This window comes from Manis javanica, chromosome X, assembly GCF_040802235.1.
Source record: "Manis javanica isolate MJ-LG chromosome X, MJ_LKY, whole genome shotgun sequence".
Lineage (NCBI taxonomy): Eukaryota > Metazoa > Chordata > Mammalia > Pholidota > Manidae > Manis > Manis javanica.
In genome coordinates, this window is record NC_133174.1 from 25,136,908 (window position 1) to 25,160,422 (window position 23,515).

Consider the following 23,515-nt stretch of genomic DNA (forward strand, 5'->3'; position numbering starts at 1 on the left):
TGCATGTCATTTTTAAGGAATGAAAAGAAAGTTCTGAGGCTGATTGCTAATTTTTCCTCATTAAGTTTTTTCACTATTTTTTCTCAGTTTGAAAGAATGCCATACACAAAATTTGTGTTAAGATATGTAAGTTGAATTCACATCAGAATAAAACTTTTAGTGTGGAAATTTAGTAATAGGTTTGGTATACTGATTTTGTTTAATTTACATGTTAGCTTTCCATTAAATTCATGTGCATACTTAGACTGTAGTAAAACATCAGCTTATGCTACCTGCCTAGAGCTGGGACCCAAATTGGAATTTTAGTGTAGATTCTTCCAATTCCTTTATGACACCTCACTTTCCTTTTTTTCTTTACTATCATTTGGCATGCAATTATTTCGTTGTATGCCATCTCAAGTTCTTTTGGGTAAAAGTCATGATAGAAATAAAGACATACATTTAAAAAGATAAAGATGTAAATACAATTTCTTTGGCTTACTTTCTCAGAGTTTAAGGAACTATTTTAAATAGTTGTATGTGTAAGGCTATGGGGTGTACCCATTACTTAAGCTAAATACATAATGATTTGAAAACATTTCAGAACAAGGGTCTGAGAGCTATGTTTGAATAAGAGAATTTGCTTTGGAAATTTATGGGTAACTTCATGCTACCTAAACAGGTTTTCCTGGATGATCTACAAAACTAACTGGATGGCCAAAGAGATTTTGTGGCAAATGAAACTAAGCCTCCTATGTTAAAATTAAACCAATTGTGGAATTATACCAAATTGTAGAATTATCAAATCAATATATTTTTACATAAATCTTCATGACAAAAACACCACGTTAACCAAAGCTTCTATCTAGTAAATTCTAGCTCTGCATTTTTTAAATGGTGGTGGCAGGTCAGTTGTTCAGCTTCAATTTGTTTCCTCTTGTTGGCTCTCCGTATCTCCCAGTTCCTGAAGGACTCTCCTACCACAGCTAACAGAAGGGAAAGACAGGATATCCATGATAGTGCCAGATACACTGAATCACAATAATGAATTACCTTCTCAGCTATCCTTTGCTATCAATGCTTTTGAGCTTGGATTTTATGTGTGCACATTAAATAATTCAGTTGTTTATTACATATTAAATAACTGTGTCTTAATTGCCGGTCTGCATATCAAGAATTGATCACAGGTCTTTGAGTGCCAGAGAACAAGTGAGCTCTACAAAACTCAGGATGCAAAAGAAGTTCTAGAAAACATGTATGAGTTAGAGGTCAGCTAGGAATTTTTAAAAAGAAATATATTGCATTTTCAGAGAAGCCAGAAACCTGGAACTACCTCCAAAGTAGGCAGGAAGGTACTGTGAAGAAATCAGACTGGGCCAGTTGTAGAGATGTACAAGAGGCAGATAAGCTCTTCAAGAAGACAGAGTAGCCATGTTCTATCTGGTCAAGGTTAAAAGATGATTTGAAGCAAACACAGAATGTATCCTGACCAGAAGTATTCCTCAGGCAGCAATGCTAGCACCATTTCTCTTACACTGGCAAAACTAAATTCTCTGCCTATTTTATGTGTAGTTATTTATCTATGTGTAAGAAGTATGCCGATTCTTCCTAGTCACCTGTTATTGTACTTAGGTAGACTGATCTATCATGGAGGTTCTCGAGGGAACATCAGAATCACCAGGAAAACTTGTTAAAATGCAGATTGCTGGTCCCTATTTCCAGACTTTCTGAGTCAAGGAGGTCTGGGATGCCACCTAAGAAAATGCAATAACAAGTTCTTTGGTGATTCTTGAGAACAACTAACTCTATTCAGATGAATTCTTTGAGGGTGATCACAGGAGTTAAGGCAAAGGAGGCAAGTTCTGGTAAAGAACAGTACTGTCAGCAGGGGTTGCTGAGCTCCTGGAAGCACTACATTCCTGCCATTTGATCCTACAGCCCCCTGAGGGCGTCCTCAATTCCATGCTACTCCAGTAGCCCCTGCAGACCATATTTCCTTGTGTGGATAAAGTGAAGGTTCCTATGGCCAGGATTCTCACCTGGACCTGGTCGGCTAGCTCACTACACATGTGTGGGCAATATGTCATTATTGACTCTATATAAAGAACTCCGCCCAGTGCTCTGGGTGACACGGTGGCAGGGCTGCAAGACTGCAGGAGAGCAGAGATGAGACAGGAGTGGTGGCAGCACCGAGGACAGAGACTGAGATGGCTGTGGGGGCAGAGAGGCCCAGAGGCAGAAACTGGCTTGCTGCATGCAGACTCCCTCTGAGTGGATGAGATTCTAGTGACTGACCTGCCACCATGGAAATAAAATTGGATATAAACCCTTTCACCCCAAGAATGTTCCAGTAATTTCTTTGGTCTCATTGACACCATAGTGAACTTACCCGGGGTTGAAACCCATTGGCAAAACACCTTGGATCACCATACTTCCCAAAGTTGTCCTTCCCTGGCAAATAACACCAGTCCTCACAGTAGCAGCACAGTTCCCCAGGAACATGTTTTCTGTAAATTTGGGCCTTCCCACGACAACCTACATGATTCTACAAGTCAGGATTTGCTTCATTAGGTTCACAGTTTCTTCTCTCCTTTACTTTTTATTCTTTACCTCAAATAAAAAGTCAGTTCAGACCAAAAAATAAAAAAAGGATAGACTTAGGTAATTTGGATAAAACCATAGATCTAGAGGAAATGAAATACTTAACTCCTCATCTCCTATCTCAAATGAAAAGTCGGAGAAAATCCCATGGGTTATTAGTGACAATATTTCAAAACAAATTACACTGATTATAAATAAGAGAGAGAGTTTTAGCACACTGTATCTATACCTAGATATGTAGTAGGAGCTGGTGACAGATGGTACCTGTTTTGGGTCTGAGATTGTGACATATTTTAATGAACATTAAATTCTTATTCACTGCCTGAGTCAGCAGGGGAATTTTACCTCAAATTCTAGACCAGCTGTCAGGTTTTGTTAATTGGCTTAAACTATCAAATGGTAAGCCTTATACAAAACATATTTTCACTTTGTTCACAAGTAAGGTGACATAATTTGAATTTTAATCATATTGGAAAATTATTGAGACTTTGCTAAGAGAGCATTTTCATGGCCCTGAGGCTAGTAAACTCTTTTATTCACAAAAATGTCAGCATAGTGGAACATGATTGTTTCAAATGACAAGGTTCTCAATTGCAGTTCATTTTTGTCAAGGAATCAAATGATAGGAGTTTTGAAATAGCTTAAAAGGTCTGGACCTTAGTAGGGATATTTTGGTGCTCATTTTAACTCTGCTACTCATGTTCTATGATATACATGCCATGTGTTTTTTTTCTGGGCCTCAACTTCCTCTTCTGAAATAACCTCATCTCTCCTCTTTACACCCAGTGCTACTTAATTCAGTTCTTTTAATTGGTCTCTTTACTACCTGTGGGGAAAGCTGAGGTTCCTGTGGCCAGGATCCTCAACTGAACCTAAACTACTTGATGATGTAACTGGCCTGCTGCTAGGCGACTGCTTCCACACCCATGGACAGTAAGATATTATTATTGACAGAGTCACTATATAAAGAGCTCTGCCCAGTGCTCTGGGTGGGGGCAAAGATGAAGGAGGATTACAGACCTGCAGACTACTGGATGCAGACGTAATTTTAGTGCTCAACCTATTGCTGGAAGACCAATCCGGGTAATAAACCCTTTTACCCCAAGAACACTCCATTGTCATTCCTCGGTCTCACTGAATACATAGTGAACTTGCCCAGGACTGAAACCCATTGCCAAGACACTACCAAAAGTCTTACTGCCAAAAGAGTATTCAAAAATGCAAATATATTATTATTATTGAACTCTCAAAGGCTCTCCTTCAGCTGAAGAGCAAAATTATAAACATATCACTGATATTTTTGCATTCTTTTGATACACAGATGGATTGCTTTTCTGATACTTGTCTTTAAAAGCTACATCATTCTTTGAGGCATGACTTCTTATCAATAACAAGCTGGCATATAATAACAAGTAATACATAAATGAATCTGCTGTAAATAAAATCCTAAAGAAGATTAATAGCTATGGAGCAAACCCTGTATGATAGAAATAAGTATTTGGTAAAATGGTATAAATTTAATTGGGTGAAATTTAAGATAAATTTTAAATAACTAAGTTAAATATTATGAAGTATAACCTATAATATCAATGCATATATAAACAGGTTCATTTAGGTAAAATAATGAAACATTATTTATAATATACTTGTTTTACATTAGTTAACATTGAGTTAGTACTTAACATAACTGAACTATCAAAAATCAAAAAAATCCTACTTATGTAACATTTTCTTTGAAAAATTAAGCTCTTATTATTAGATTAGCTTGTCCCTTATTGGAAAATCATAAAATGCACAGTGGAAGAGAAGCTTTAGAAATCGTTTTTAATCTTGTAAGGTTAACTCAAACTGAATTGTCTCCATGAAGCCTTCCCTGGTGTCCTCACTGCCAAAGTTCCCTCATTTCTCAAAGAACACACAAGCACAATCAATGCTATTTGGAGCTTTAATGGTTTTGTTTCCCAGACTAAGGTATAAGCTCCTTATAAGTGAAGAAAATCGTCTCTTGTAGTTCTCTTCTATTTCTCAGAGAGTCTGTGCAGGACTGTTACTTTAGAACTATACTGTTTAGAACTTTATGGAACATTCACATGTACTTCTTAGAGTTAATTTTTTATTTTAACTGCAGTCTTAATCCAGGTATGGTACATCTTTTCAAGATAAAATTTCCTTTTAAAAACAAAAGAAGATCTGTGTACTCTTATGGAATCAATTATTGTATCCCTCTAAAATTCATGTTGAAGGCCTGCCACCCCATTGTGGTAATATGAGGAGGTAGGTTTTGTGAGGTATTAGGCTTAGATGAGGTAATGAGAATAGATCCCATGATGGAATTAGTGTCCTGTAAGAAGAGGAAAAGAAACCAGAGCTGCTTTTATCTCTGCCATGTGAGGCTGTCTGGAAGCCAGGAAAGGGACCATCACAAAGAACCAAATCTGCTAGCACTTTGATCTTGTACATCCCAGCTTCCAGAACTGTGAGAAATCAACATGTGTTGTTTAAGCTACCTGCTCTATGGTATTTTGTAATAGCAGTCAGTTCAAACTAAGACAGGAAATCACTACCAAGAAGGGTGCTGCTTAAAAAGCACCTGTAAATGTGGCAACAGCTTTGGAACTGGATAATGGGTAGAGGCTCAAAGAGTTTTGAGATTCATGTTAGAAAATGTCAAGGTTGCCTTGAAGGGACTGCTAAAGGCAATCCTGGGGAGGGCTCAAGAGAAAAGGGGAGCACTGGAGAGAAAACTTCTATCCTTTTAGAGAACACATAAGTAAAAATGAACAGAATATTGGTATAAATATGGATAGTAAAAGCCCTTCTGATGAGGTTTCAGATGGAAATGGGGAAGATACTATTAGACAATGAAGAAAGGACGATGGTTGCTATAAAGTGGCAAAATAACTTGGCTGACTTCTGTTCATGTTCTAGTGTTTTGTGGAAGTTAGAACTTTTAAACAATGAAATTGGATATTTAGCTGAGGAAATATCTAAGCAAAGTGTTGAAGGAATGGCGTGGTTTCTCTTGCTTATGGTAAAATGCGAGAGAGAAGAAGGAATTGTTAAGCAAAAGGGAACCACGATTTTAAAATTTGGAGAATTCCCAGCCTATCCATATTGCACAACATGATAAAATGAGTTCACAGGAGAACACTGTGGGTATGGCTGCCTGAGCATTTGATAAGATTAGCTGGGGACAAACCAGAGACCTACTCAGCTGTCTCAACAGAAGCCAGGAATACAGATAAGATTATGCCAACAGAAACACTGCCAGCTGAGACTAAAGGAAACAGGAAACTGGAGGGATTGAAGAATATTGTCAAACGTGCTGTACCTCAAGAAAAGGGAAGAATGATGTGATTCAGAGATCATAAGAGCTGTTACTCTTACCATAGGCACAAACTACAGGGCTGGTTCCTCCTGGGTTTCAAAGGGTGGGACCACCTCTCTGGTTTAGGGATGCGGCAGGATGCTCCCACCCAGTGCCTCAGGAGCAGGGCCACCACAGAGAATCCTGTTGGTAGGGCGGCTTCAGAGAGACTCCTGGATGGTTCTCTGTGGAACTAAGAGGTAAGGACACTTTGTGGAGACCTGGGAGTAGTACTGACACTTCAGTAGACCTACATGGCACAGCATTAATCCAACGAAGATTATTCTGAGAACTTAGTACCTAATGGATATTAATTACTATGGTTTAGATTTATTTGGATCTGTCACGCCTTCCTTCTTTTCTATTTCTCTCTTTTGGAATGGGAGTGTCTATTCTGTGCCTGTCTCACCACTGTATTTTGGAAGCACCTAACTTGTTTGGTTTCAATGATTCACAGTTGAAGAGGAATTCTGCCTCAGAATGAACTGTACCTGTGTACCTGGAGTCTTACTCATATCTGATTTAGATGATGATGAGACTTTAGACTTTACACTCTGTAGAGTTGAATCTGGAACCAGTAAAGACTACTGGGGCTGTTGGGATAGAATTGTGTATTTTGCATTAGAAAAAGATGTGAATTTCAGAGGTCAAAGGGTGGTAAGAAGAGGACATAGGTAAAGGTTGGCCAAAAGGTACACACTTCCAGATGTGAAATAAATCCCGGGAATTTAATATACAGTATGGTGACTATAGTTAAAAATTGTATGAGAGCAGCTATGAGAATACATCGTAAGTTTCAAGAGAAGAAAAATTTTTTTAGCTATGTGTAGTGATGGATGTTAACTAGACTTATTGTGGTAATCATTTCACAATACCTATATGCATTCACTCATTATGTTGTACACCTGAAACTAATGTAATGTTATAGGTGCATTATATTCAATTTTGAAAATTATTTTTAAAAAAGAAGAGGAAGAGACACCAGAATTTCCTCTTTCCACCTCATGAGTATAAAGCAAGAAACTGCATTCTGTAAGCTGGGAAGATGGCCCTCACAAAGAACTACATCTGGGTCCAACAGAAAGATGGTGGAGTGGGAAGGCAGGGTAGAAATTTCCTCCTACATATACAACAAGGAAGCAACTACAGCAAAAAAAAAAAAAAACTAACCCTGAAAACTATCTTAAGATTATAAAACAGACCATCTACACCTGGTGAAGAAGAGAAGACCACACAGAAAAGGGTGAAGTCACTGAGCCACAATCAATCGGGACACCAGCCCTTCCCCCATACCAGCCCACAAGCGAGAGGGAGAGGGGCCAAATAGGGAGGGGATAAGCACTCAGGAAATCTGCACTATGGGCCCTGGAGATCTGCTCTGGGAACATGAGCCCACATGGCACTGGGCTTTGGTGAGTAACAGGGCTGGAAACCAAGGAGGGTTGGAGCACTCTGGGAAGCTGAGACTCCAGCTGCTTGTGGAGGACAAGTATGCTCATTGTTACTGCTGAGACTCAACACAAAAGCAGCATTTTGAGATTTACCAGTAGTGGGAAAGGAAGCAGAAGGGTGCAGGTTGGATGGAGCGCTCTCTGATGAAGAAAGTGTAGGTGGGTGACACTTCTCAAGCCCTACCTCAGCCCAAAAGGATAGACTCTCACTGGAGCTCCAAAAAGCTCCATACCCCTCACTAAGGGCTCAGCCCAGAGGTGCTTATCTGCTTACTTGCCTGTCATACCCGCTCAGCCCAGAAATGGTCACCCTTTGCTGCCTATGAGGCAGAGGGAGGCTTTCCCATTTTTCCCACCCTCTTCTCAGCTCTACTGAAGAGGCACCTGTAGAAACCAGCTTCAAATGCTCCTTTCTCCTCACTGTCAGTGCATCCCCATGCCTCACTCCCATGCACACACACCACACCCTGACTACCCTATCTTCCCAGCAGCACCACTATCATTGCCAGGCTGAAAGAGGGAGGCACCCCTGACAACTGTCCCAGCAGAAATGTTGTGACATGGTCCACAAAGGGCCTCTGCTGACAGAGACCCAGAAATCAACCACTGCCCAAAGACAGGCAGAAATGTGGCACTGCACAAAGCCCATCAACAGCAAATGCAACTCCACAATACAGGAGAACCAGGCACTGGTGAGCAAAGTGTCTTTAATTTCTGAGCACCCCAAGATGCCTTATTCATACAGCCATTACTCTCTGCACCAAGAGTCATAGTGTATCTACCTAATACAAAGGAAGGAACACAGAAACCCAGAGAAAATGAGGAGACAAAGGAATATGCTCCAAACAAAAGAACAGAATGAGACACCACAGGAGGGATGAATGAAACAGGAATCACCAATCTTCTTGATAAAGATTTCAAGATAACAGTCATAAAATGCTCATTGATCTGTAGAAAAGTACAGTCACTCTCAAGAAGGATTTCAAAAAAGAAATGATAGAAAATTTGAAGAAGAGTCACTCAGAGCTAAAGAATATAGTAACTGAAATGAGAAATACAATGGAGGGAATGAATAATAGATTGCTGCAAGTAGAGGAGAAAATCAATGAGATGGAAATTAGAGAACAGGAAAACAATGAAACTGAGGAACAGAGAGAAAAAAGAATCTCTAGAATTGAGAGGATGCTGAGAGCGCTATGTGACAACTCCAAAAAAAACCCATCATTTGCCTAACAGGCATATCAGAAGAAGAGCAAAATGAAGGAATAAAAAGTCTCTTTGAAGAAATAATCACTAAAAGCTATACCAATCTGGGGAAGGAAATAGATGCCCAGGTCCTACAAGGACAGAGCTGTAAATAAAAGGAAGCCCAGAAACATAACACTGAGATGTATAATAATTAAGATGACAAAGATTAAGGATAAGGAGAAGGTATTGAAAGCAGCTAGAGAAAGGCAAAAAATTACTTATAAGAGTAACCCATTAAAGCTATCAGCAGATTTTTGGGCAGAAACTTTATAAGCTAGAAGGGAATAGCATGAAATATTTAATGAATTGAAAGAGAAGGACCTTCAACCAAGAATCCTCTATCCAACATGGTTATCATTCAAAATTGGAGGACAGATCCCATGAGAATGGGGTAGATCCCTGTATGTTTTTTTCTTTCTGTATCTCACTACTTGGTCTTAAATGCAGGCTATGCTGCATATGTGTGCCACAAAGTGGGCTAATTAAGATTCAGCTTTCAGGCTGGAAGAACAGAAAGGAGCTGGAGGTAGCAGGAAACCACAGAGATCATGGGTTTTGTAATACAATCCTGTAATTTTTTTTTTGAAATCTTGGAGGTCATCTCTGAGCTATGCATATATGAATCAGATTCTAACCAGCAAGCTGAAGATTTTGGGAACTAAACTAATAGAGATTACTAGTTAGGTCTCAGAGTCATTGTGTAGTAGACACCAGGCACAGATCCAAATAGCACTGCAAAGTCTTGAAAAGTGAACTGATACTGAACTTAAAATCTACAGAAGTTGGGTTGAAATTTGCAGCCTGAAGTTAACCAGGTGAATTACATGATCAAAGAAAAAATATTAACATTTTCCATATGATTTAAACAAGATCAGAGATCTCATAATATAATTTCCAACAGTCCAGTATAGTGTTCAAAATTATCCAGTACATAAAAAACCAGGAATCTCTCAACTGGTATGGGGCCAGACAATCAAGAAAGAAAGATGCTAAAATTAACTAACAAAGACAGTGAAGCTGTTCTCAAAAAATGTCTCAAAAAGCAATTGTGAACACTCTTGATTGTTCACAGATTGGAAAAAATAAGCAGGAATCTCTGGAAATATAACAAAAGAATTAAAATATGAGTCTACCAATTCCAAAGAGGGGTGGAAAGCTCCCACAGTATTTGAAGAAATAGTACATGAAAACTTCCTAAGAGTTGGGAAAACATACACCAAGAACCTCAAAGACCACAAAAAAACTTGAAACAAGATAAACAAAACAAAACAAAGCAAAATGCCCAGTCATATTACAATCAGTTTGAATAGGAGGAAAATAATATTCAAAAAACAGAGAAAATTGAAATATTACTTATAGGAGAACAATGATTCAACTGACTAAAACTTTCATCAGAATTCATGCAGGCCATGAGGAAGGGAGAAATTATTAATGTACAGAAAGAATGAATTATTATGCAGAATTATATATTCAGTGGAAATAACCTTTAGGAAGGAAGGTGCAATAAAAACATTCTTAGATGAAGGACAACTAAAAGAATTTATTGAAGACCTACTATAAAAAATGCTAAGGAAAGTTGTTGAGAAAGAAGTTAAATGATACCAGAAAGAAGCTTCATGAAGTAGTGAAAGAAGATCAACAGAAATGGCAATGATCTGGGTGGGTAAAATAGGAGAGACTATTTTATTCTAGACACCTTAAAATTATGTTTGTTGCAATTCAAATTCATAACTTATGTTGTTTTTATTGTATATAGCTAAATATATAAGTAACTATAATATAAAAAAAGATTAAAGGGATCTATAGTGGTACATTTTCTAAATTTCATTTTAAATAATAAAGTATTGATTTTAAGTAAACTATGAAAAGTTTATTGTATATTGTGGTATCTAAAGGAAGCAATAAAAATTATGTAGAAGGATGTAGCCAAAAGTAAATAAAGTGGAATACTAAAATATGTCAAATAGCCAAAAAGCAAGCAGGAAAGAGTATAGGAACAAAACATAGAAGAAATAAATAAAAGACAAATAATAAAACATCTAAATCCAAATATGTCAATAAAAGCATTAAATGTATATAGCATAAACATAAATTAAAAGTCAAAGATTCACAGAATGGATAAAAACAAAAAGCATTGCCCTAAAAAGGACACTACACTTTGACAAAACAGTCGATTCTTCTAGAGGGCCAAACAATCTTAAACAGATAAGCTCCTGACAATAGAGCCTCAAAATATATGGAGCAAAAATTGGCAGAAGTGAAGGGAAAGATAGCAGCTGGTTTCTTTCACTTCATATGTTTTGAGGTTTACCCATGCTACAGTACCTCATCTTTTTTTGTTTAAATAACATTCGGTTGTATGTGGAAGTTTTCTAAAAATATCCAAAACTTGTTTATTCATTTATCTGCTGACGGACCTTTGGGCTGTTCCCTCTTAGTGGACATGTTCACACTGTGAGCAGGCAAACACATGTACCTGCTTGAGTAGCTGTCTCTAATTCTTTTTGGTATATACCTAAAAATGTAATTGCTGGGTAAAATGATAACTCCATATTCAATCTTTTTGAGGAACTGCCAAATTGTTTTCTACTGCAGCTCAACCATTTGACATTCTCTCAAGCAATGTCAAATGAGGGTTTAGATTTCTCCATATCCTTACCAACACTTCCCATTATCATGTTTTATTAATCTAATTTTATTATAGCCATCCTAGTGGTGTGAAGTGTTCCTTGTGGCTTTGATTTGTATTTCCCTAATTACAAATGATGTTGAACATGTTTTCATGTGCTTTTTGGCCATTTTATGTTATTGGGAGGAATAACTATTCAAGCACTTTCCCCATGTTTTTATTGGGTCTCTTTCTTTTTGTTGTTGAGTTTTAAAAGTTCTTTATAGACAGTATGAGTAGCACGACTGCAATTTAATGTAAAGTGTTGAATTTACAAAAATGCTGAGTATGCACTAATACACAAAATAACAAAGTGAGAGGTAAATTAAAGAAATAAAAGAAAGAAAGGGAGAGAGAAGGAAGAAGAGAGGGCTGGAAGAAGGAAAAAAAATTGGAGGACAGATTATAACTTTCCTAGATAAGCAAAATTTAAAAGAATTCACCACCACTAAACCAGCATTATAGAATATTTTAAATGAACTTCTGTAGATGGAAATGTTCTTAAACCTAAATATTTTTATCAGTGAAAATAAACCCTCACTAAAGATAGCTGAGCAATTACACACTCAGCAAGTACAAAATTTTTAAAAAGTAGTAAAATAATCAAATACATACAAAATCAGTCAAGGGATACACAAAAAATGCAGATTATGAAATCTAATACACAAAGTATGGAGGAGGAAAAAGAAAAAAAAAGAAGTACTTTTAGACTGTTTTTGAAATAGAGTTACCAAATAAGGACTGTTGCATCTTGAGGAAACTATCTATGAACCTTATTGTAAGGACAAGCCTAAAGCCTATAATAGATACAAAAAAAATTTAATAATATATTAAATATAATATATTAAATATATTATATAATTTTTCCTCTGACACAGAGCATCTGGGTGTGGATCCCGTCTTCCACAAATGGCAGGAATCTCAGTCTCTCAAGCACTCCACATGTCCAAGCTCCCTAACATCCAGCGCACCATACATTGTAGGAAAATTAATATAATATATTAAATATATTATATATTATATATTATATATAATAAAATAAATCCAATCAAAACACTAAAGAAAACTATCAAGAAACAATAGAAGAGTATAAGAGACAAAAAAAGGAACAGAGAGAAACTACAAAAACAACAAGAGAACTATTAATAAAATAGCAATAAGTCCATACCTATCAATAACTACCTTAAATGTAAATTGACTGAATGCACCAGTCAAAAGACACAGGGGGGAAGAATGGATAAAGAAAAAAGATGCAGTCCAAGAAAGATGGTGGTGTGAGAAGTAAGGAAGAAACTTCCTCCAAAAACTACAGAGAACAAAAAAATACAGCAAATATAACTAATCCTGAGAGAGTGACCAGAGGACTGCAGAACAGACTTCCTACATCTAGGGTAAAGAGAAGACCTCATAGAAAAGGGTAAAGTAGCAAAGCTGCTATCCATTGTGACCTGAGCCCGTCCTCAATCCCAGCCCACAGGTGGGAGAAGGAGAAATGGAATGGGAAGGGAGTAGAAGCCCACGACTTCTGAACACCCAACCCTGGAGATCTGATCCAGGAGCACAAACCCACATTACATGGTGCTCTGGAGATTACTGGGATTGGAAAGCAAAGACAGGAAGAATACTGGGAGAAACTAAGATTCCAGCCACTTGTGGAGACCAGGTATGGACAACTGGAGCCCTTGGACAAAAGAAAGGCATGATGTCAAAGACTTTCAACCAGTGAGAGGAGCACTAAATGGTCAAAGATTGCATAGAACTCGCTGATCAGGAGAAGAGACAAGTGGACAAAATTGTCCTGACAAACTCAGTCCAGCAGGTTGGGAACTCTCAGGAGCTTCAAATGCTGCATACCACAGCTGGCAAAGCAACCCTGAAGTCACTACTGCAGTATTCAGCCTGCCACTGTGGGTCCTGCTCAATTGCTGATCCTGCCATTGCACCAGGCCAGCTGAAGAGTATCCCCACCTATAACAGATACAGGGGTGCAGCGCAAAGGCTCCTCTCTGGGCACTTGGCACACTAGACCTAGCAGTGATGGCAGATGCTATAGCAAGGAAGCCAGGAAAGAGCTCTTTTCTCCTGGTAGAAGCTGGTGCTGCTTGCACTATTGCTTCAGGTAGCTCCAGAGAGCAGAATTTCTGGGAACTAGAGGGCAACTCCTACACAAATCTACTATCACATAAGAAACACTAAAAAAAAGTGAAGGAACATGTACAATGTGGGGGGGGCACAGGGAGGGCTGTACAGGACAGAGAAGACAAGTAGTGATTCTACAACATCTTACTACACTGATGGACAGTGGCTGTAATGGGGTATGTGGTGGGAACTTGGTGATGGGGGTAGTCGAGTAAACATAATGTTCCTCATGTACTTGTAAATTAATGATACCAAAATTTTTTTAAAAAGTGAAAGAACAGAGGAAATAAAACTCCAGAAAGAGGAATTAGTAAAACTGAAATCACAAATCTCCTTGACAAAGATTTCAAAAATAAAAATAATCAAATGGAGATTCAAGATGGCGACGTGAGAGGTGAGACAGAGAACTCCTCCCAAAACCATAAACATTATGAAAATATAGTTAATGAAACTAATACAACTAACCCCAAAACAGCAACAGGAAAGAAGAATGAACCAGACTGCATACAGACACCACCTCACTGGTGGGAGGAAGAGAAATGGAGCCGGGAGGGGGTGGAAGCCTGGGACTGATGAACACCTAGCCATGGAGGTCTTCTTCGTGAGCAGAAACCTACAATGTATGGTGCACTGGATGTTGGGGAGCTTGGACATGTGGAGTGCTTGAGAGATTGAGATTCCCGCCATTTGTGTAAGACGGGATCCACACCCAGATGCTCTGTGTCAGAGGAAAGACAGGCAATCTGAGAGATTTCCTAGCAGTGAGAGGGCTGCTGATGGGTGGGCTTTGCACGGAGCTTGCTGCATGGGAGAAGGGAGAGCTGGACAAGGTTGTCTTGGCATGCTCTGCACAGCAGATTGGGAACTTTGGGGAGCTTCAGGGGCTCAATCCCTATGGCTGGCTGCCCAGCTTCGAGGCCACCCACTGTGATATGCAGCCTGCTGTGCCTCCCTCACAGCCTGTCAGCACCAGTTTGCAAACCAGCAGTCACTGTGCTGCCATCAGGCCAGCCAGAGAGAGGCTCCACCTACAATTGTTAGACATGCAGAACACAGAGGCTTAGACCTCTCATACAGGAGACAGCACTGCAGATGGGAATCAAGAAATAGATCTTAATACCCCCAGGCACCAGCTCTGCCCCCTTATGACCCCCAACCTCACTCAAGGGGCTGAGCAACTCCAGAGACTGGAGCTTCTGGGCACTAGAGGGCACCACATAGAAATATAAAATGTCAAAAGAACCTGGCTCAGACCAAAATCTCAAAAACCCCAGAAAAAGGCCCAATTGGAACTGAACTCACCAATCTTCAAGAAAGAGAGTTCAAAATAAAAATCAGTAACATGCTTATGGATGTACAGAAAAATATTCAAAAACTTAGGAATGAATTTAAGTCAGAGATTCAGTCATTACGAAATTCCATATCTGAAATGAAACACAGAATGGAGGGATTTAAAAGCAGATTATATGCAGTAGAAGAGATGGTAAATGGAATAGAAATGAGAGAAGAGGAATACAAAGAAGCTGACTCACAGAGAGAAAAAAGAATCTCTAAGAATGAAAGAATATTGAGAGAACTGTGTAACCAATGCAAACAGAACAATATTCACATTTAGGGCTACCAGAAGAAGAGAGAGGAAAAGGTGCAGAAAGTGTCATTGAGCAGGTAATTGCTGAAAACTTTCCCAATCTGGGGAAGGAAATAATCTCTCAGGCCATGGAGGTACACAGATCTCCCACCACAAGGGAACCAATGAAGAGAACATCAAGACATACAGTAATTAAAATGGCAAAGACCAAGGATAAAGACAAACTTTTAAAAGCAGCTAGAGGAGAAAAAGATCACATAAAAAGGAAGACCCATCAGGCTATCATCAGACTTCAAACAGAAACCTTACAGTCCAGAAGGCATGATATGTTTAATGCAATAAAGCAAAGTGGGCTTGAACCAAGAATACTCTACCCAGCAAGGTTACCCTTTAAATTTGAAGGAGGGATTAAAAAATTTTCAGATAGGCAAAAGCTGAGAGAATTTACCTCAAACAAACCACCTCTACAGTGCATTTTGGAGGGACTACTATAGAGGGAGGTTTTCCTAAGGCTAAATAGATGTCACCCAAGGGATAGAGAAAGAGCACAGAATATGATTCATAACATAAGAAGAATGGAGGAGGAAGAAAAAGGAGGGAAAAAAAAGAATCTTTAGGTTGTATTTGTAATAGCGTATGAAGTGAGTTAAATTAGACTGTTAGATAGTAAGGGAATTACCCTTGAACCTTTGGTAACCGTGAATCTAAAGCCTGCAATGGCAATAAGTACATAACTATGATAATTACCCTAAATGTAAATGGACTGAATGTGCCAATCAAAAGACACAGAGTCACTGAATGGATAAAAAAACAAGACCCAGCTATATGCTGCCTACAAGAGACTCACTTCAAACCTAAAGACATACACAGACTGAAAGAAAAGGGATGGAAAAAAGATATTTCATGCAACTAATAGTGAGAAAAAAGCAGGAGTTGCAGTACTTGTATCAGACAAACTAGACTTCAAAACAAAGAATGTAACAAGAGACAAAGAAGGACATTACATAATGATAAAAGAGTCAGTCCAACAAGAGGATATAACTATTATAAATATCTATGCACCTAACACAGGATCACCTACATATGTGAAACAAATACTAACAGAATTAAAGGGGGAAATAGAATGCAATACATTCATTTTAGGAGACTTCAATACTCCACTCACTCCAAAGGACAGATCAACCAGACAGAAAATAAGTAAAGAGACAGAGGCACTGAACAACATATTACAACAGAAGGACCTAACAGACATCTACAAAACACTCCATCCAAAAGCAACAGGATACACATTCTTCTCAGTGCACATGGAACATTTTCAAGAACAGATCATATACTAGGCCACAAAAAGAACCTCAGTAAATTCAAAAAGATTGAAATTGTACCAACCAGCTTCTCAGATCACAAAGGCATGAAACTAGAAATAAATTACACAAAGAAAATGAAAAAGCCTACAAACACATGGAGGCTTAATGACATCTCATAAATAATCAATGGATCAATGACCAAATAAAAACAGAGATCAAGCAATATATGGAGACAAATGACAACAACAATTCAAAACACAAAATCTGTGGGACACAGCAAAGGCCATGCTGAGAGGGAAATTTATTGCAATACAGACCTACCTCAGGAAAGAAGAACAATCCTAAATGAACAGTCTAAACTCACAATTAATGAAACTAGAAAAGGAAGAACAAATGAGGCCCAAAGTCAGTGGAAGGAGGGACATAATAAAGATTAAAACAGAAATAAATGAGAAGAATTAAAAAATAGAAAGAATCCATGAAAGCAGGAGCTGGTTCTTCGAGAAAATAAACAAAATAGATAAACCCCTAGCCAGACTTATCAAGGAAAAAAGAAAGTCTACACACACAAACAGAATCAGAAATGAGATAGAAAAAATCATGAAGGACACCATAGAAATACAAAGAGTTATGAGAGAATACTATGAAAAACAATATGGTAACAAACTGGATAACCTAGAAGAAATAGACAATTTTCTAGAAAAATACAACCTTCCAAGGCTGACCCAGGAAGGAACAGAAAATCTTAATACCAATTACCAGCAAAGAAATTGAATTGGTAATCAAAAAACTACCTAAGAACAAACCGATGGACAAGATGGTTTCACTGCTGAGTTCTATCAAACACTTAGTGAAGACCTAATACCCATCCTCCTTAAAGTTTTCCAAAAAGTAGAAGAGGAGGGAATACTCCCAAACTCATTCTACAAGGCAAACATTACTCTAATAACAAAACCAGTCAAAGACACCACAAAAAAAGAAAATTACAGACCAATATCCCTGATGAACATAGATGCAAAAATACTCAACATAATATTAGCAAACAGAATTCAAAAATACATCTAAAAGATCATCCATCATGATCAAGTGGGATTTATCCCAGGGATGCAAGGATGGTAAAACATTCGAAAATCCATCAACATCATCCACCACATCAACAAAAAGAAAGACAAAAACCACATGATCATCTCCAAAGATGCTGAAAAAGTATTCAACAAAATTCAACATCCATTCATGATAAAAACTCTCAACAAAATGGGTACAGAGGGCAAGTACCCCAACATGATAAAGGCCATATATGACAAACCTACAGTCAACATTATACTCAACAGCGAGAAGCTGAAAGCATTTCACCTAAGACCAGGAACAAGACAAGATGCCCACTCTCCCCACTTTTATTCAGCATAGTTCTGGAGGTCCTAGCCATGGCAATCAGACAAAACAAAGAAATAAAAGGCATCCACATTAGCAAGGAAGAAGTCAAACTCTCCCTGTTTGCAGATGATATGATACTGTACATAAAAAACCCTGAAGAATCCATCACAAAACTACTGGATCTAATAACTGAATTCAGCAAAGTTGCAGGATACAAAATTAATACACAAAAATCTGTTGCATTCCTCTATACTAATGATGGAGTAACAGAAAGAGAAATCAGGAAAACAACTGCATTTACAATGGCATCAAAATGAATGAAACACCTAGGAATAAACCTAGCCAAGAAGGTGAAAGAACTATACTCTGAAAACTATGAAACACTCATAAGAAAAATTAAAGAAGACACCAAAAAATGGAAATTTATCCCATGCTCATGGTTAGGAAGAATTAATATTGTTCAAAATGGCACCATCCTGCCTAAAATAATCTACAGAGTCAATGCAATCCCTATCAAAATACCAACAGCATTCTTCATTGAAGTAGAACAAATAGTTCTAAAACTCATCTGGAACCACAGAAGACCCTGAATAGCCAAATCAATCCTGAGAAAGAAGAACAAAGCTGGGGGTATTACACATTGTGATTTCAAGGTATACTACAAAGCTACCATATTCAAAACAGTATGGTACTGGCACAAGAACAGACCCTAGATCAGTGGAATAGATTAGAGAGCCCAGATGTAATCCTGCACAAGGTCAATTAATTTATGATAAAGGAGCCATGAACATGCAACAGGGAAAAGACAGTCTCTTCAATAACTGGTGCTGGAAAAACTGGACAGCTACATGCAAGAGAATGAAACTGGATTACTGTCTAACTCCATACATAAAAGTAAACGTGAAATGGATTAAAGACCTACACGTATGTACAACATGAAACCATAAAATTCTTAGATGAAAACATAGCAAAAATTTCTTGAACATAAGCATGAGCAATTTTTCCTGGACACATCTCTTCAGTTAAGGGAAACAAAATAAAAAATGAATGGGATGACATCAAACTAAGAAGCTTCTGTGTAACAATGGACACCATCAACAGAACAAAAAGGAAGCCAACAGTATGTGAAAATATATTAGTAAATGATTTATCCAGTAAGGGTTTAGCCTCCAAAATATATTAAGAACTGACACAACTCAACACCAGAAAAAGTGACCCAATTAAAAAATGGGCAGAAGACCTGAACAGACACTTCTCCAATGAAAAAATACAGATGGTCAAGAGGAACATGAAAAGGTGTTCCACATCATTAACCCTCAGGGAAATGCAAATCAAAACCACAATGAGATATCACCCCACATAGTTAGAAAGGCCACTATCCAAAAGACAAGAAATAACAAGTATTGGTTAGGATGTGGAGAAAAAGGAACCCTCCTACACTGTTGGTGGGAGTATAAATCGGTGCTGCCACCATGGAAAGCAGTATGGAGACTCCTCAAAAAACTAAAAATTGAAATACCATTGGACTTCTAGGAATTTACCCAAAGAAACAATATCCTTGATTCAAAAAAATACATGCACCCCTGCATTTATTGTCACATTATTCATAATAGCCCAGATATGGAAGCAACCAAAATATCCACCAATAAAGGAATAAAGAAGAAGTGGTACATATACATAATGGAGTATTACCCAGCCATAAAAAGATGGAAATCCTGCCATTTGTGACAACATGGATGGACCTAGAGGGCATTATGCTAAGTGAAATAAGCCAGGTGAAGAAAGACAAATACCACATGATTTCCCTTATCTGTAGAATATAAAAACAAAAAAAACAAAATGAACAAAACAGCAGTAGACTCATAGACACTGAGAAGTGACTGGTGGTTACAACTGGAAAGGGGTTGGGGTGGTTAGGAAGGGAGGGATTGGGGTGACTGGGTGGGGAGGGAGTAAATGGGCACAAAAATTCTCAATCATAATGTAAGTTGGTCATTAGGATGGTAGTACAGCATGGAAAATATAGGAAATGATTCTGTACCATATTCCTATGTTGACAGAGAGTAAATGCACTAGTTGGGTTGAGGATTTAATAATGTGCATAACTGGTAAAGCACTGTCTTTTATACTTGAAAGTATTTTAAGGCTCTATATCAATTATACTTCAATTTTAAAAAAAGAGCTGTATCTGCTGGCACCTTGATCTTGGACTTTCCAACTTCCAACTGTGAGAAATCAATGTCTGTTGTTTAAGCCACTCAGTATATAGTATGTTGTTATAGCAGCCTGAGCTAAGATACTGTAGCAGTTCTTATTTTAATCAAGGTAATTAACAATATGATAGAGGTGAACAGACTACGATCTAAGCAAGAACATTGAACTTTTAATTTAAGACTTGAAAGAATAAAACAATCAAATATTGGGGTTACTGTAAGTTACTGTTTCTTTAAAAATGACTAAAAACTAAAAAATACATACAGCCAGTTTCTGAAGATTTGACAACGCTTCACTTTGATCCTTAAAGCCAGTTGTGTGAATCTTGTTCACTGCATCTTCTTTTTCTGAAAGCCATGCATTAAAAAGGCACTGAAAGAAAATAAACCCCCAAAATAAAATAATTATTAAAATAGATCATCATATGCTTTCACTTATGCATTTAACATCTCCCCATGTCTTTCACTGATAAAATTTCTACCATATGACTTACCTGTTCTTCAGTAAAGCGTTGCCATTTTAGAAGGATTTCTTGTAAAAGAACCCAGCGATCTTCTGTCCACCTACAGATATTTGCCCATCGATCTCCCAGTACCTGGGGAAGAGACCATCCAACACATCATTAGCAAGCAATTAATTAACTGAATTTCATTTAAAAAATGGCATGAATCATTTGTAAATGTATCTAACTTTGAGTGTGCTATGTATATAAGGAGTTTAAGGACACTCTTCCTGCCCCTGCTTATAATTAGGTAAGTACTGTGTCTTTCATTTGTCTTTAGATTATTTCATTTACTCTTTCACCTTACACTGAAATGCAAGATACTTATAAGAAGTCTGAGGTAGTTATACCACTATAACACTACTTGAAATGTCTGCACAGTAAATGTAAGAGAGCAAAGACATAAAACTATAAAAAGGATTTTGCATTGATAAAATGTAAAATGTTTATCTTTCTTAGGTATGAAAATACACCCCAAAGGATAGATGTAAGACTATTAAAAGGAATACCTGAAAAACTCTTAATTGAAGCAATCCTGTATAATTATAATTGCTTAATATCCTGTTTATAGAAGAATATTATTAGTGACTTAAATTATATCCACATGTGGACTTTAAAAATTATCTGGATTATTATTACAAAATATTTAAATTCACCCCCTATATCTCTAAACTATTCTAGTGAGAAAATTGTACTATTCCCTGAATAATAACTGCTATAGCTCTAGGAAGTCTCTAATGTCTATTTTCACAACTATTTCAATATGCAACATAATCCAAGTACCAATGGTTTTTATGTGGAAAAGTATGTGTTGTGATGATTTCTGTGCAAAGGGAGTGTTTTGAAACAAAAGAAGTCTCATTTATTTCAACTCCATTATGATGTACTTCAGGGCTTAAAATTTCAACTTTTCTTACTTTTTCACATATAATACAATTATTTTTGCATAGCTATTGGATCTTTAAAATTAGAAGTATCTCAAAATATGGACATGTTTTATTTTGCACAGAAATAGAGTTAGAAAATATGTTTGTAACTCATATTTTTTTGAACATATTTGGTATCTAAATAAGCCTCATCATAAAATCTTCCTTACCTGATGCTACTTCTTTGGATTAATTCCCCTAGAAGATGTCAATATATGATTCAAAAAGTACAAATTTATTCAAGCATCAAGAAGAAATCCACCTATTGCTCGGTGCCTTGGAGACCCATCTAATTTTACTAAAATTTGTTTAGTCTACCATCTTTTCACAAAGGAGTGTTATGCAAAGGTAAGGAGTAGGCAATAAACATTTACTATAGTATTAAAATGATCATGTACTCATCACATGCAGCTCAGTCACAAGTGAGTTTTCACTTGTTCTTCAGAAATGTCAGTACAAATGTTATTGCTTTCAGCAAAATGCACCTGATTTTCATATATTGTATGGTTTCACTGTCTTCTCTTTTTGAATTATGTTAATGACTGAAGCTATAGCACTGAAGGACTGACGCAAGATATCCACAGGAAATATACCACTATAAGTCAATGAATTAGACAATATTAACCATTTAATTACTATAGCCAAGTATGTGATATTTTTTTCTAAAACATATTACAAGTTCTTTTAGTGAACTTCCTAATGATTATATCAGTATGCATCAGGTAAAATGGCATGTAACATGTCTTTTAATGGATTAATAGCAAAAATAATTAGCCTCCAATACAGAAAATCTTACCCCTGAGCCATAAACTATACTATCTTCCTGATTTGATAACACACATATAAAAGGTCAAATGATGGGATGTTTATTGTAGAACTTCAACCCCATTGGAGACAGGGGTCATGACAAGAGGAGCTACAGTCAAACTGTAGCACCACCTTCATAAATGAAAGAAAATGAAGGGAGACGTCTACATATATACAGCATCTTCTCTCCAGTACTACAAGACAAAAGATAGTGTACACTGAAGTAGCATCTTAGATTTGTAATCTCACACATGGATGTTTAGAATTTATTAACTGTACTAGGGCATCCTATAAAATATATCCAAAGAAAGACCACCATATACTAGATTGCTTAAGATTAAGTTTATAGAAATCATAAACTTATTAATGTGATATATTTGCACCATACTTTTGTATCTATATGAATGACTCACAAAAAAATAATAATATTACTTTAGGTATATAATCAACAAAGTTAAAACAACTGTTTTAAGAATGTCATTGAAAGTGTCCTTTGTATTCAAATAGTGATAATTGACAAATCTGATTAATTCATTGAAGCAGGTTTATAATTCAGCTAGTATTTAACTTACAGTTAATATTAGTCTCTCATTCATCAATCACAAATTTATTTAAACAAATATGTACTGAACACATACTATGTGTCAAAAATGAACAGAATTCAGATTTAATGGGCTGAACTGTGTCTTCCCTAAAATTCATATGTTGAAATCTTATCTCCCTCTATTTGAGAATATGACGGTATTAGGATAGGTCCTTTAAATACAAGGACTTTAAATAAGGACTTTTAAGTTAAAATAAGGCAGCTGGGTATGCTTTAATCCAATGTGACAGGTGTCCTCACAAGAAGAAATTTGGACATACCAAAAGATACCAAGGATGTGTGAACACAGAAGAGAAACCATGTGGGTACACAGAGAGAAGGTGGCTCTCTGCAAGCCAGAGAGAGAGTCCTCAGAAGAAACCGAACCTACTGGTATAATAATTTTGGACTTCTGGTCTCCAGAATTGTGAGAAAAGAAACTTCGATGGACTAGGCTACCTAGTCTTTGTTATTTCGTATTAGCAGCCCTGACAAATATAAAAAACCTATTTAAGAGACACTGATTCCATGATATTACAAAATACCTCACAAAAACTAAAGTTGTTCAAAGTAAAAGTGTATTTGTTACAGTGGGAAAATTTTAACAAACATTTCAATTACTAGAGTAAAATTAATTAAAATAGTTCAAATAAAACATATTTGTAACAATTTGTTGAAAAGAAATACACTATCATTTTGCGATTTTGTGGATAAAAGTATCCAGAGCAAACAACTTAGTTTCAAATCTTAGGTTGGTCAGTTGC

The 23,515-nt window shown here is 37.0% G+C and overlaps 1 protein-coding gene across 10 annotated transcripts in view; it reads right to left on the minus strand.

Moving 5' to 3' along the window:
- The window catches only part of DMD (dystrophin), a 2,259,748-nt gene that overhangs the window by 1,431,757 nt on the left and 804,476 nt on the right, over positions 1-23,515 (minus strand). For all 10 annotated transcript variants that reach the window (XM_036992000.2, XM_036992004.2, XM_036992005.2 and 7 more), the window contains 2 exons: positions 20,427-20,528; positions 20,198-20,305 (listed from right to left, as the gene is read on the minus strand). In XM_036992000.2, coding sequence (XP_036847895.2) covers positions 20,198-20,305; positions 20,427-20,528 — 210 coding nt within the window. The remainder of the gene's footprint in view (positions 1-20,197; positions 20,306-20,426; positions 20,529-23,515) is intronic.